Source organism: Spea bombifrons, chromosome 3 (assembly GCF_027358695.1).
Source record: "Spea bombifrons isolate aSpeBom1 chromosome 3, aSpeBom1.2.pri, whole genome shotgun sequence".
Classification (NCBI taxonomy): domain Eukaryota; kingdom Metazoa; phylum Chordata; class Amphibia; order Anura; family Pelobatidae; genus Spea; species Spea bombifrons.
The window spans coordinates 51,298,871-51,315,034 of record NC_071089.1 but is presented as its reverse complement, the minus strand read 5'-3'; the positions used below and the strand labels follow the sequence as shown (position 1 = coordinate 51,315,034).

General features: G+C 38.1%; 1 protein-coding gene across 1 annotated transcript in view; it reads left to right on the top strand.

Moving 5' to 3' along the window:
• The window catches only part of FAM120B (family with sequence similarity 120B), a 46,984-nt gene extending 38,873 nt beyond the window's left edge, over window positions 1-8,111 (top strand). Inside the window, exons 8-10 of the mRNA XM_053460239.1 lie at window positions 1,654-1,762; window positions 6,839-6,893; window positions 7,760-8,111. Of these exons, the coding sequence (XP_053316214.1) occupies window positions 1,654-1,762; window positions 6,839-6,893; window positions 7,760-7,772 (177 nt within the window). The 3' untranslated portion in view covers window positions 7,773-8,111. The remainder of the gene's footprint in view (window positions 1-1,653; window positions 1,763-6,838; window positions 6,894-7,759) is intronic.
• Window positions 8,112-16,164: the final 8,053 nt, after the last annotated feature.

Sequence of the window (16,164 nt, the reverse complement as noted above, 5' to 3'; positions counted from 1 at the left end):
CAGCTGGCTCAGCATGCTGTCAGTAGTTCACCACTGGAACACTGTTTTAGTAAGGTGTTGGGACATCTATGGTCCAGCTTAACAGGGAATGAGGAGAGAATAAGCAATTGTCCCAGACCAGCCTGCACATGAATAAGAATAAGGTAAAAATTATCTTGTCCATTTTGTTCCCAATTTTTTGTAACAGTTTGACATTTTCATCTTACTACTTGCACTGTTATTATCTGCAGGGCTCTCACATAATAAATGATAATATATGAAGAAAACATTATATAACATCCTATACATACATATCAACATTGATGGAGTGGATACTTCACATAGTATACAGAATGGCTTTTCAATAATGGGCGAGTTCGCTAAGAAAGCAAATATTTAAAGTCAAACTGTTTTACAGGGATTCACAAAATTCTCTACAATTGCTTGTTTAAGTTAGGCTTTTTAGCTGTGAAGCAGTAACATAACCATTTTTGACTCCCTTTCCCTCCCCCAAACTCCCAGACATGCATATCAACATTGATGGAGTGGATACTTCACATAGTATACAGAACAGCTTTTCGATAATAGTCAAGTTCGCTAAGAAAGCAAATATCTAAGGATAAACTGCATTACAGGGAATTTTATTTATTGGTCATGTAATCATTCATTATTTCGATACCATCTGTCCACTGCACAAGTCAGTTGTCAGGTCAAAAGCCTATTGGCGATCACCCTTACAGTTGTTGTCCTTAATACCAAGGGGTGTACTGGAACACTTGTTGGTCTGCTTTTTTGTTGCGTCTTCTAAGAAGTTTATGTATGGTTCCCATGTTTAAAGAATTTTTTGGTGTCATGTTTCTTCTGAATTGTGGTATCTAACCAGTCCATGGGAAAGAGGTGGAACAGTTTGTTTTGAAAAGTAGTGTAGGTGGTGTTTCACTTCCGTGCAGTGGCTAAAGTGACAGAATTCCCAGGATGGTCAATTCTGGGGCAAGAATTAACCGAGGGAAGCCTAAATTGGTGAAATATCAGGCTAGAGTGTTTTTATGGAAAATTCTCTGCAGAGCTTCTTCTCCATCACTGACATCAGTCACTACAGCTTACGGAGATATGTATGAAATCATAAAAAACAGGAAAAGGGGGATAATTAAACACACATCTTGGTTGGCTGGTCATTTCACTTTCCTAGAATATTCAGTTGTACAATATTTCACTATCACTTTTGTATTTATTTATAATCTGCCATCCATATTTATGATATGTATTTCAGATTTTTTTCAATGTGCTCAAAGCGCTTTTTAGTAATAAAGAATTGTGCTTCAATTGATGCACGTCATCATTTGGTATCATAGGTTACGTATTTGCTTTGGCACATATTTACTAGTAAAAGCTACATTTTTATCAGTCTTTCTGATAAATGTTTTGGTCGCTTACCTTTGCTGATTGTTCTTGCTGTTATAGTTTAACAATCAATCTTGCTGTTCTTCCTGCATCACAGAGATTTGGATTTCTAAGGTTATTGCTGTCAGATATAGACATATGTAAAACCATAATGAAGTGAATGTGCCCCTATGGGTCCTATATGGTGCATAAAACCAGTGGCAGCTGAACATACGACTTTGAGATTTACTATAAATAGGATCTGTGGCAACATTTCATTTATTTGTCTTGCAGGAATCTCTTATAGCTCAGTTCAAGAAGCTGAAGGCCATTGTTTATGGTGCCTGCATAGCAAAAAGGAGGACACTGAAGGCCCAGAGAAGAGAACACTACCATTTGCAAGGTCTGTAGTTCTGTAGAGGCCAACATACTTCTTGAGGCAATTGGCCTGGTGACCAATGTTTTTAGAAGCTAAATAGTAACATTTTATTTTGTAGAACCAGTCTGTCTCTCACATTTTTCTAGGCTCATACCATATACAAATCTAATAAGCAGAAGAAAACAAAACACTGAGTAACTGTAAACATTGTAACGTGAAGAAACAACATTTAAAATTATGAGGCATACTGCCTGCAGCTATTGTTGACAGTGGTGTGTCTTCAGAAAGATTTGTGGCATTTTATGATTGTTTTTTAAATGTTGACAGCCCAACGGAAATTATTTGGATGACCAAAGACGTGTCAGCCATGCTACTTGTATACATTTGGTAATATTAGAACTCAACAATGATACACATACATTTACATGATATTGTGAATAGGAGCTGGTTTTTCATTCAACAAAAACAATTTACCAAATATACACCGATCAGACATAACAGTATGATTACTGACAGGTGGAGTAAATAACACCGCTAATCTTGTTATCATGGCACATGTCAGTGGGTGGGATAGGCAACATTAGGCAACAATTGAATATTTTGTCCTCAAAGTTGATGTGTTAGCACTTAGAAGCAGGAAAAATGGGCAAACATAAGAATCTGAGCAACTCTGACCAGTGGTGTCACTACAGGGGGACCCACTGTTGCCCCCCACGCCAAATTTGGAACTGCCCATCAATTGGACACTGTGGCCTCCATCACCAGGGCTGGACAGGGCAGGGCCTACCGGATAAGTGCGCAAGGCAGTGGGGCATCATACAAAACAATACTAATGGGGGTGCTGGCTGGGGGCATAAATACACAATGGGGGGGAGTCTGGGGGCATCACATTAATCCAATAATAAAGGGGGGCTGGTTGGTGATATAAATACACAATTGGGGGCATAAATACACAATGGGGGGCTGACTGAAGGGCACAAATACATGGGGCAATACACAAGTGTGTGTGGGCATCAATATAAAAGGAGGGGGCATCACACTGGTGTGTGTGCCAGTGTGGTAGATTGTGTCCTGGTGTGTGTGTTTAGGTTGTTAGTGTGGCAAAGCCTGTCCTGATGTGTGTTTGGGTGTCGATGTGGTAGATCCTCTCCTGGTTTGGATGTTTTGTGTCGGTGTGGCAGAGCCTGTCCTGATCTGTGTGGTTAGGTTGTCGGCGTGGCAAAGCGTGTCCTTGTATGTGTATGTATGTATGTGTGTGTCGTGTGGCAGAGACTGTCCTGGTGTGTGTTTAGGTGTCGGTGTTGCAGAGCCTGTCCTGGTGTGTTTGGGTGTCGGTGTGGCAGAGCCTCTCTTGGTGTGTGTTTGGGTGTCGGTGTGGCAGAGTCTGTCCTGGTGTGTGTGTTTATGTGTCAGTGTGGCAGAGCCTGTCTTGGTGTGTGTTGTTGGGTGTCAGTGTGGCAGAGCCTGTCCTGATCTGTATGTTTGATGTTCGCATTTGGTCATCTGTTTCCTAACACTTAACTTACACTAGGACAATTTTTTATATAATTTTACTCATCCAGAGAGAAAACAGTCTCTTGCATTTGTAGTCACTTCAGAGGACAAAACTTTCTAAGCTCAGAAATCATTGAGTGGAAAAGTTAAGGTATTGTGTTATTTATTCTATAATATTTATATTTAAGGTAGGTGATTATTCACAGAGCCTTGGTGTTTGCCAAAGCTGAAAATAATGGTAAAACTTGCCATCAATTGTATTTCTGTTTTTTGCAAGTGTTTGCAACTTCAGCAAACACCGGCACTCTCAGAATAACCCCCAAACTCTTATAAGCTTGTCTTTTAAGTATTATTACTATGTCCAATAAAAAAGGTATCATTGCATATTTCAATAGTAACTCACATTCCATCTTGCTGGTAATGGCTTTCCAAACCACACATTCGTTTTGCTTTGTCCAATAACAATCCATATTATTAATTATTAGCACTGTACATGCAATATTTTTTATCATAAATATTGTTTTGAGATTGTAACGTCCAAGTCTTCCCTTTTTTTCTTTTAGATAATTTCTTGTTTTGTGACTTGTGCACAAGTGTGGTTAGGTTATTGAAAAATATTTGCCTGATTTCTTCTTTTTGGACAAAGATAAGCAAAATCCAGTTTTTAAATGATTTCATGTAGAAGGAAAAAACTCCTTTGATACGAAGTCTACCATTTAACCAAATTTAATTGATAATTGGTTCAATTTCAGTAGGCACACCAGACATAATTACTGACATGCCTGTTGAATCTAGAGATGAATTAAATAGAACCAAAGTGGATTAGGCTAAAAAGTCTCAAAAAGCAGCACATGATGGCGCAATCTAAGGAAATTCAAGAACAGATGAGAAACAGTCATTTACATCTATCAGTCTGGGAAGGGTTACAAAGGCATTCTAAGGCTCTGGGGCTTTAGTGAACCACTGTGAGAGCGATTTCTTTGAGAGTTTTGTGTCCAGAAGGTCAGAAAAGAACCAAGAGTAACATGTGAAGGACTGCAGGCCTCACTTACCTCAGTCAAGATCAGTGTTCACAAAAAGATTGCCTTCAATAACTAAAATGATCATTTAAAAGCTGCATTTTGTGTTTACTCACGTTGTCTCTGTCTTATATTACAATTGGTTGGGTGTGACACATATGCAAATATAGAACAAATCGGGAAGGGGCACATACTTTTTCACAGCACTGTATGTGAATATAGATATAGCACTATAAACTTCGTTTATACGTGTTTATTTGAATAAAAAACTTAAATCCTAGGAGTGTTGACCAAGAAAAGCATGGACAAAATCAGCTCATTGCTTGATGGCATGGATTTGAAAAATTCTTGATAGTGTATTTATATATACCCATGTTACATATGCCTCTGATTTTATGTTACGTATGTCTCTGATTTTACGTTACGTATGCCTCTGATTTTATGTTACGTATGTCTCTGATTTTACGTTACGTATGCCTCTGATTTTACGTTACGTATGCCTCTGATTTTACGTTACATATGTCTCTGATTTTATGTTACGTATGTCTCTGATTTTACGTTACGTATGTCTCTGATTTTACATCACGTATGTCTCTGATTTTACGTCACGTATGTCTCTGATTTTACGTCACGTATGTCTCTGATTTTACGTCACGTATGTCTCTGATTTTACGTTACGTATGCCTCTGATTTTAAGGTGGATGTGGGGTTTGATCCCCTTTTGGATGTTTAATTAAATATATATGCAAGTTGCATATAGAGATTAACGTGCTTATTTTGGATTTGACTGTAGCTTAACTTTTAGTGAATCTTTGATTTTGAAGTTACAGCATGTGAGTCGGATCCAGGTTGCCAATTAAGTTAATCTTTTTAGCTCTGTCTGTGTGATACACACACCAACATTCTGTATTCACGGTGTGAGAAGACTATGGGATAATAAGGTTCCATTAAGGTCTAGCATGAAGATAATCAGCCAACAGAATCAGAGTTACAATCTGCTTATTATCCATAATCTCATTCGATGGCCACATGGAAGGCTGTGCAACCTTATCCTTATCAGCTCATTATCCAGTGCTATCTGCATACATTAAATCTATTCCATTTAACTAAGTAGCTTCATGCTGTTCATACCAAATAGTGATGCTTTATGTTTGCCATTCATGTAAATTTAAATTGCGTAATGGATGATGACGCAAACTGTACCTATCGCATGAGTTTAGATGTCTGCATTTGCAAATGGCCAACTGAAAAAAAAATATGTATATATGCAGACAAAAAATGGGCCTTTTCACTGTTTTAATTTCATAAACTTTCTTCATAAGCCATTCAACATTCATCGCATCTCTCAATGGGTCCCTCTAATCAACATTAGAGGGACCCATTATCTGTCCTGTTATTTCTACTGTATCACCTTAAAATACATTTCCAAGATTGCTTCTCATTTATTTCTTTTAGACATAAAATGTTAATCATGTTATGTTTTCCAATGATTTAATTTTCACAGACACGATGCTTATGAGCCCTGCCGTTACTGCTAAATGCCAACAATATAGCCCTAAAATATTTCTTTATTCAAGTTAAATTGTGTTTCTTTCATACTTTTTTTCCGGGAGAATTTAATTGACATGTGACAAAAATAGCTGCTGTGGAAGCTGTGAGATCTTTGAAAAGTTTGTGTGCAGCGCGTATGCGATTACGGTTACAGAAAAAAGAATAAAAACCTTCTAAAATTTGTTTGCTTAAAATACTACAGAGAACTATTTGTTTTCACTAAATGGATCAGCACCTTTATATTTGCGATAATTATATGATGGCAATTCGTCTTCCTTTATGTAACAGCACTTTACTGATTGATTTGCACAATATTTGGATTGGGCCTATAAAATCCACAGAATTCTTTCAAAAACAAATTTTACAAATCCTCGTCTACCCTGTAGATTATATATCAATATATTTAAATGCATACATTTATTGTGAACATGGTATTCCAAACAAGAGCAAAGCAGAATATGCAAATAAATATTTGCATCTATGTGTCTTTTCGGCGTAAAAAGAATGAGTTTCTGATTCAAAGTACATTTTGGGATTGTGTCTAATGATATTTATTTTTTTTAAATCCACAGAATGACACTAAACACAATTTTGAATATAATATTGTAAATGGCCACCATCCTAATTAAATGTGCTCTGCCCAGGAGGATCTCATCGTTTATTTCACATTTTATTTGTGATTATGTTATCTCTCAGTTGCTTGTTGCTGTAGAATAAATAAAGCTTGTTCAGTTTAATGGTCCCATAGCTAAAATCCACAATTCTCACACCATGAGCTAAATTCTTAAGACCACCCTTTCGGAGCCAACTCCTGCTGACAGAGGTTAAACCAGGTTGCTCATTGTACTATAATTTGTGTAGGCTTGCTATGCATTATGCAAGCTAAGATGCTTGTAAAGTGGTAGATCACTGTTGCACTCCACTTTACATTTTTACAGCTGATTCCATTCATATCAATGTTTATAGTAACTAATTGGATGGAAAAAGTCGCAATCCTGGATAATCATGCAACTTATTTTCTCACTCTATCCCACAGACCAGAGACAAAGTGCCGGAGGCCAAAAGGCGAGAGGATACCAACATTCAAACAGGTATCTCTTCAACCCATTGTATACAGGGGTTTTGGACACATTTATCCCACAAACATTTTTGCTATTTGTTTTTCGATGACAAATCCCCTCTTTATTGTTTAATCCACTCATGGTACAAGCTTTCTTTAAGGGCCATATTTATATGTTCCACCGCTGCCCCTGTAGCAGCCTGCCTGTGCCACCACTGCCCCTGTAGCAGCCTGCCTATGCCACCACTGCCCCTGTAGCAGCCTGTCTGTGCCAACTCTGCCCCTGAAGCAGCCTGCCTGTGCCAACTCTGCCCTTGAAGGAGCCTACCGGTGCCAACTCTTCCCCTAAACACATCTCTATCCTTGCCCATGGGGAGCAGGGACCTCAGTGGGAAAAATATTTTTCTTGCGCAGTCAGCTGCGGGCCTGTGTTAGGCGGCCGTCGCGACACCCCCCCTGATGAGTGGCGCATGGGGCGGATCGCCTCTGCCTCCCTTTAGGTATGTTACTGCTTATATATAATTACCGTATTGGCTCGAATATAGGCGGCACCCGATTATAGGCCGCACCCTTATAGTTTTTTGGGATTTTTTTACATTTAATGTATGGTAAAAATGCTAAACCCTGATTATAGGCCGCACCCCCACTTTAAAGATTTAAATTATGGGAGGAAAATGCGGCCTATAATCAGGCCAATACGGTACTTAATTTTTGTTTACACTCATTAGGTAACAATAAATAAATGTTAGTGCAGATTGCCTCTTTTGAATTGCTTTTGAATCTTGAAATGGTTAACAGTTTTGAAGAATATCTTTATGTTACAAATACTAGAAAATGTAAATTATTTATGTTATAAACTCAAAAATACTTTTCTTTCTTTATTTTTTTTTCATTTAGATGGCCACGTTAATTCTTACCTAATTGGTATACAACTGAAATTAGAATCATACCACAAACCTGTGAGTTGATGTGAATCGTTGCTCTCTTATGTACCACCTTCATAGTTGAAGCTATTATATCTAAATATTTTGTTTGTTTTTATAAACACAAATATTTTGCACGCTAATGGTTTACAGTAGCACTTTATGAAATGACCTAGCTTGGCTTTAAACATGTACCTTGAAATATTAAGCTTAACAATTACCAAATGTTACTTAAAAAGCTGTACTGAATTTAAATATTAAAACTGATAACGCTGAAAATCACGAGCATATGCGGGTGTATACAATAAAGAATTTACCTTTGAAAATTAGTTGTTTTTTTCCTTTTTTTAATGAAAACAGCTTACATTGTAGAGCAAGTCTGATCTAGCTTTGTTACCTGTGTTATGTGAAGAGAATGGGCTGTGTGTATGTGGCATATGCTGCATGGTTACTTGGGATCAAACTGAGGGTTAAATCTTGTTGTTTGAAGAAAAAGTATTTCCATCTCATCTCCAGAAATGGTGGAGAGGTTGAAATAAAAATAAACGAGGCGAACCGCAGGAAAGGAGATTGTAATATCGTGCAGAGCATTAATGGGCATGCTCAGTGTCCCTTTCTCTTCTGTCCCGGTAATGGCAGGGTGGTTGCCAGCAGGGTATGCACAGTTCTTCCTGCTCCTTCAACTCCATGGAGTTTACACTACAGTGGAGTGGGGTACAAGAAAACTGGACATATCAGCTGCTACTTGCCACATCACTTTGTCAAAGTGGGATTGTTTTTATTATATTTTAATATATCTCTTTATGTAAACATAGTTTAAATATACAGGTTGTACCCACGGTTCTATTCCTGAGTTTCAGTTTCCATTTGGTTTAAGTTAATAACTGTTTAGTCACTGCAAATCATAGTCTTATGGTAGATCACTAAAAATGAATGTGTTATTGCTAGAATGTGAAAGAGAAAGGGGTTATTATTACACAACGAGTGTGGTTTGGTTCACAACCCAAGCCATGTAAAGTTCAGTGCTCCATTGCTGTTATGTGGCATTAGTCTGTTTTCCATTCAGCAGTCTGGACTGGCCGAGGTGTGAGACAGTTAAAGGTTCCTGGGTGGAGATTTACCTCTTGATTCTTACTACTGTCTCTCTCTGCTGTCAATGCGCATAAAGATCAAACCATCTAAACTGCAGCTGAAAAAGCCTTTGTAGTGTAGCGTGGTCCCTTTGTAGGGAATAAAGAGTTCTAAATATGCAAATTCCTGGAGAAATTGGAATCAAACACAAGACTGGTATATGATTCGGTGAAAAACGATATTTTACAGATACATTAAGCTCTACATTAAGGCACATCATTACCCACTATCTTCTAGCATTTTTACTGAGGTAACGGTTTGAATTTGTGAAGCAAGCCATTCAACATTCGTATAGAATGGTGATGAATATGTTCCCACACTGCAGTATTGTGTATTGAAACATTAAATAGAGATGGAATTACCATCTCCAATCTCTTTTTACTAACACCTTGGCATTTAAAAATTAACCAATATATATATCAGATTTGTTTGGGTGTAATGTGCTGAAATATAATTAATATTAAATTGGCCTTTAATGTGCATCAGAAGTATATGGCAACACAGTAAAACATACACATGACATGTACATTTTTAATAAATAATAAATTTATTCTCAAATCCAAAACAAAGAAGGGGTTGTGGGATGAGAGAAATATATAAATTTGCATAAATGCCACATTCATTACATTCAGTTCTTCACCAAATAGAATTCGCCATAGTCTATCACGCAGAATGAAACTTCATATCTTCCACATTCAAAGCAGGCATCTGATACACAGCTTTCGTCAGTTGGGATGCCATCAGAGAGATCAACAGTCACAGCTGGGCCAGGTGGGTTTTCTTCATTTACTTCTGTGTTTGAAGCAATTGTAGGGGGTTGACAATGGTGTGTCTTGCACTTTTTCTTCAAACTCCCTCCATGATTTGTTCCACCATTTTCCATCTCTCTGGACCCTCTCTTCTTCCTCACAGGTTGGGAACAATATTCTTTAGAAGAACTTGCTTGAGGTCCTTTGGAGGTCTTGGCCTTTTTCTTGTTGGCCTTTAGTGCTGTACACAGTTCGTAAACGTACACATGAACTTTAGATGGTTTACTCTTTACCATGGAAAAACAACGGCAAAGGATGTTGTTGAATTCAGCCGAAGACAGGTATGAAGTTCTCGCACTAGAAAATCTCCTCCGCAGAAATGTAATGACCTCTGGGTTTTCAGCTGTCAGGGATGCACAGAGGTCCATAAAGCTGTTAAACAGCTCTTTGTTATCAGCACCCAGACTATCATCCTCCATCACTTTTTTGAGTGCTTCAGTGCACTCAGACTCAAGTGAACGTGGCTTCATTTTTTCTTTATTGTGACTATATTATCCCAAGGAATCGTCACAGACACGCACTCTGTAAAGACTTGATATCCATCAATAGTTGTATATGGAAATATCACATCCAGGAGCTCAGTAGTGTGAGAGACACTGGCTCAGCTTGTTTATGCCCACAGAGATTGTAGATGAACATTCCAAACCATTGTGAAGTACGAATGTTACCAGGCTGGCACATCTCAGAAAGTCAGTTTAACCCCTTAATGACAAATCCTGTACATGTACGGGCTCAAGATGCATTATTTTTAATGGGTTTAGGGACTGCCCATTGTCCTTAAGGGGTTAATATGTATGATAGGTGGAAGGTCATGTGGTCTGTTTTGCAAATGCCTGTATTTTCTCATGCACTACACACAATATACCCTATAAGTAATATGAAAACTGAACCACTGAGGGGTGGTGTTTTGCAGCTTTCCCCTTTAATGTATTTTTGGAATTTTTAGAAATGGGTTTTCTTGGCCTATATCCAATTTGTGACAGTTTCATAGGCCACAATTCAAATTACCCCCAGAAATGATATGTTTACGAACAGCTTGGGCACTTTTTATGCAGCCATTTCTTTACTGATGTCTGCCAAAGTTTTTTATGCATACATTTTAATGTTGCTTTGGATTTCTTGCACAGCATGTGTGCCGCTGCAGTAACACCTAACAATGTGTGTTCAAATACATTTCCCAGGTACAGCATTACCACACATGCATAGGTCAGGCATGTTTTGGGGAAGCCATGGGGCCAAAGCTGCGCGTTTTCAGTTTTCAAATTTGGATTTTTCGGAAATTGGTTTGCTGGGCCCATATCCCATTTTGGACAAGTATATGTTTTGGAACAGTAGACAACCCCAAAAAATAGATTCATTTACAACACACATTAACCAAAAAATTATAAAGAGGGTAATCAGACATTGAAACCTTGTTTCTCTTCTACACCTGCTGTAGCTGTGTTTTTTCGTCTGACACAAGTAGATACAGTGCCGTGATCATGGATGGCAGTGAGCATATACACATCCTTCTTGCCCTTAAATTTAACTGCCAACAGCTCTTCTTGGCTTAATTATTATTTGTAACAATATTTGTAACAATCTTCGCAGCCTTTTGCTTATCTATAGCCCCTGGGAAAAGTTCTCAGTATACATGAAAAGCTATATAATTTTTGGTAGCTGATATTAGGTGAATTCTGCTTTGTGGGATAAGAAATATATTCTTACATACAAAAAATCCAAAATATAAATATTTTATCTTATAAAATTACCAGAATGCACAGATTTGGTTAAAAAATATATGGTTGTTAAAACAACATTTTAATGAATGCATTTTTTGAAGTATGTGTAGATTTAAGTATATTATTTTGTAAATGTGCTGAAAATTGGTAATCAAAAAAAAATTTCTTTTTTTGAATTTCTTCAATTTTTGTATAAAAAAGGTACAAGCAAACAATTGTTAAAATATGTCAAAATAAACATACAAAAATATATATTTTCAGAAACCCACTTATTCATTATTATTTATGCAGTCACAAACAACTTAATATGTTTTTTGGACTTTTTTTTCATACACTACAATTACAGTGTTGGTGTATATGATTATGTATTTCTCTAATATTAGCTGAATACAAGAAAAAACATATATTAAATGCGTCTCCAGACTACTGACTAACACATTACCACTTGTGTGTTACTGTCACAACTGCCGTGACTCAGAAGCACTCATCACAGGAGTGCTTTACCCTGAAATACTTAGCAAATGGTTGAGCCCTAAGATAAGTGGACAGGGACTTCAGCAATCCCAACAATTCGGAGGTTCGGGTATTTTCAGATATAAATGGTCCCTGTGTATGCAACAAAGCACCACTGGAGTGCAGGATATCTGTACAGGTGGTGCAACAAGTAAAGAGCAGCCAAAGCTTTGTTCGGTCCACTGGATGGAAGTCATACAAGCAAAGGTTGGTACACTGAGCAGGTAGTCACATGAGCTCAGTAGTATGTGTGAGACAGACACTGGCTCAGCTTGTTTATGAATGTTACCAGGTTGGCACATGTCAGAAAGTCAGTTTAATGTATATGATAGGTGCATGGTCCCTTTAAATTTCTGATTTGCAAATGCATGTATTTTCTCATTTCACCACTCCAGCTAAATGTCCTGCAGGGGCTTGTGAGATATTGCATTCCAAAACTATGGGCATTAACATGGAGTTGCTTTTCACAAGATTTTGGAGTGTTTCTGTGTCGGTTTAGCCAAAAGTGTATTTGTAAGGTCAGGCACTGTTGTGGAAGAAGAAAGGCTGACTCGCAAACTGCATTGTAATTCACCCAAAAGGTATTCAGTGGTGTTAAGGTCAGGGCTCTGTACAGGCAATTTGAGTTCCTCCCCACCAAACTTGTCAAACCATGTCTTTATGGACATTGTTTTGTGCACAGGGGCACAGTCATGTTGGAATGAGAAAAGGCCTTCGATTTATGCTGTATAATTAACATTTCCTTCACTGCAAGTAAGGGGCCTAGCCTAAACCCTGAAAAACAACCCCAGACCATTATCCATCCTCCACCCAACATTACATTAGGCACTATGCATTCCAGTAGGCAGCGTTCATATTGCATCTACCAAACCCATATCCATCCATCAGACCATCAGAACACAATTCATCACTCCAGAGAACACATTTCCACTGCTCCACAGTCCAGTGGTGGTGTGCTTTACATTACTTTAGCCGACACATACCTTGTGCACAGTGATCTTTGGCTTGTGTGCAGCTGCTCAGCCATGGAAACCCATTTCATGACGCTCCCGACACATTGTGCATGTGCTGATGTTGCTTTCAGAGGCAGTTTGGAACCCTGAAGTACATGGTCTGTTGCTTCAGGCCTGAGCTCTTTGTCGTGTCCACTTCAGTATAATAGCACTTACAGGGCCAGATCTAACAGGGCAGTAATTTTACGAAGGTGGCATCCTATGACAGTGCCATAGTAACCAACGTGCCAAGTCACTAAGCTCTTCTTTACCCATTCTATTGCCAATGTTTGTCGTTCTTGATTTTGTACAACTGTTAGCAATGGGTGTCGCTGAAACACATACACTCAATAATTGGGAGGCATGTCCATATACTTTTGATCCTATAGTGTAAAAGGGTTAAAGCTACAACCTAATCCTTTGGAATCAAATTCAAATTTCAGATTTCTTCAGTGGTGTTCAAGATGTTTGATCATGCTCAATTTTTCATGCATTGAAGCCCCTGCTACATAGTTTTTCAAACATCATATTGATTTTTGTAACCGAAACAAGAATTGTCCGCACACAGCAGGGTTCTGGAGTTGCACCATACATGCCAGCTTATTGCTCCCTGCTGTGGGTAGATGCAACCGAAGGATTAGAAAATCTGTGCCTTTAATCTTTTTTTAAGCTTTGTTTCTTTCTATAATGATTTGAGCGCAACAAATTGACAATACTTCAGGAAAGAAACTGGTTGCACCTGTGCTTTGTAATAGAGAATTTTAATTCATCTAATACCTTTTTTCGTAACTTGTTTTGGCATATTTTACTTCTCACTTCCTGTTCTAATTAATCTGTGTATTTGCATTTATGTATAAATTTTTTTTACACTTTTTGATGTATGATTTAGACTTTTCTGTAAAGGCTTATTTTCTTGCTGAGTGATCACGCTTCATTGGCTAATTGTCTGTACATCTGAAAAGTTCCCTCAGATATGCTTTAAGCACGTTTGCCTCAATACATTTGTATCCGCTCAATGAAAGTTTAAAGTCAGTTAACATACAGCTCACACCTTTGGCTTTTAGACTAACTACGGTACTTTGATACCAGATAGAAGCCAATGAGTAATGTGAACTGGTATACATTTTACTATTTGGCATTTAGAAATGTTTATGGATAATCAGTAGTTCTTTGGGTTTGCATCAGTGTGGGCGAGAGTGATCTGTTTGATGTTGCATCAGGGTGGTGAAGAGTGGTCAGTATGAGTTTATCTCCATGTGAGGTTGTGTTAGTCTTGCGAGAGTGGTGGGTATGGAGAAGGGTGGTTAGCATGTCTGTGTGTCAGCAGTTCTGTGTATTTTCAGTGGGGTTGAGTAATCAGTACAAGTGTATGTCGGTGGGGTTGTATAGGTCAGTGCGGTTAAGGGCAGTTAGTGTATTTGAGTTTGCATTAGTTTGGCTAAATGTGTTTGCATCACTGTGGTATTGCATAGTCTTAGTATGTGTCCAAAAAAAGTTTGTCAATCAAAATGTGAATTATTGGCGTTATCTGAGATACCTTTTAGCAGATAATTTATAATATTTCTGTCACAATGATGCTGAAGCTCATTTCATAGATGTGAATTTTTTTGAAAGCTAAAAAAAAGTTTTGCTATCCAGTACACCCAGCTTCTCCTATTTCTCCATTGCACTACGTGGTGCAGGCTTCCACAATAGAGTTACCATTAATGGCCATTTGTTCCAGGAAACTTGTAATTTTTACTGACCACCACCTATAGTGCTACCCTCTGCTATATGAAGTGTGTCAATACACAAAAGGGAATCAATTACTTAATCAAGCATATAAATCAACCATAATGCATCAACATACTTTGTGTGTGGTGGACAGCAGCATGTTAAAATTCCAGTGTCCTGGAAAAAATGGCAGCCTTTTCTCCACACATGCAGGACAGCATCAAGCAAGTGAAATAGTCTAATCCAGCCATGGAATTCTGTCCCGATATCTCAGAAACACAACATGTTCAGTACAATGGGATATCCACAAGCAGAATGAGCTACAGGTCACTTTCCATTCTAGGGTTCCAACTAGACCTAGAAAGAGTTTACAAGGATAATGGGACAATACAATAGATTTAGGGTCTGGAATATAGAATTTTTTATCCTTATATTTGTTAACTCAAGCCCCATTTGAGTGAGAATATAGCAAATTGCCTAGATCAAGAGAGAAACACAAGCAGTGTGAGTAAAAATGAGACAGAAGGGCTTGGTTCACTAAACAGAGCTCTGCTACTGAGGTGCTGTAAGATAAAGTATTCAATTTCGCCTCAATAACTATATACCATGAAGGACCATCTCAGGTGACTTATTTTCTTGTAAAATGGTTGAATTCACCCATATAGCTAATGAACAGTTAAACTGGTGAGATGAAATGGTTTACCTCATCACCACTCATTGTTTTATGGATCAAGATGACTGGCACAGAAAAAAGATAGAAAGAGATAAAGAAACATGTGCTGAAAGACTCCTGTGTACGGAAATACATGCAGATATCCACAGGTGGCTACCCAAAGCAAGGACAGGCAGTCTACATTCAGATTACTCTAATACTCACCGTTTAACTCAATTGAAAACAGTGATTTTAGCAACATGGATGTTCTCAGTATGGTTGCACAAACTCTATCTCTCCTTCCAGTAATAAGCAAAGGGAGAGGAAATAATTACTAAACCTGGGCAAGCCTCCCAAAAATCCCTATTTAGGAGGGGTAGTCCCTCTACGTCTCTCAGCAGCTCTGAGTCTTCTGTAGGAGCTCATGTTTGTTAGTATGACTTTATCACAGTATTTTAAAGACTTGAAACCCAACCGATTATGTGCATATAAATAGCATAGGAAGTGTGTCCAGATTACATTGTTAAACTAGAAAGACGTTATTTTGTAAATGTTTTACTTATTTAAGTAGAAAAGGTTTGATTCGCTCACAAAGTCGCATAACAATGTCTGGGGAAAGTTCCGGTCATGCCTCAAATCACACCCTAAAGAAAATTCTCATTGGCCTTTTCAAATGTTGGGAGATATGTAATATATATATGTAGCATACACCAACCCCATTTGCTTAAGGGTTAGTTAAACATAAAGTGCAGCACATCGGGAGGGGGGGCACTGATGGATTCCTGGGGAGACTTCTTACTTGCCTGCCCAGTCCCTTCTTATGTCTAAGTCACCCTGTGCACATTGGG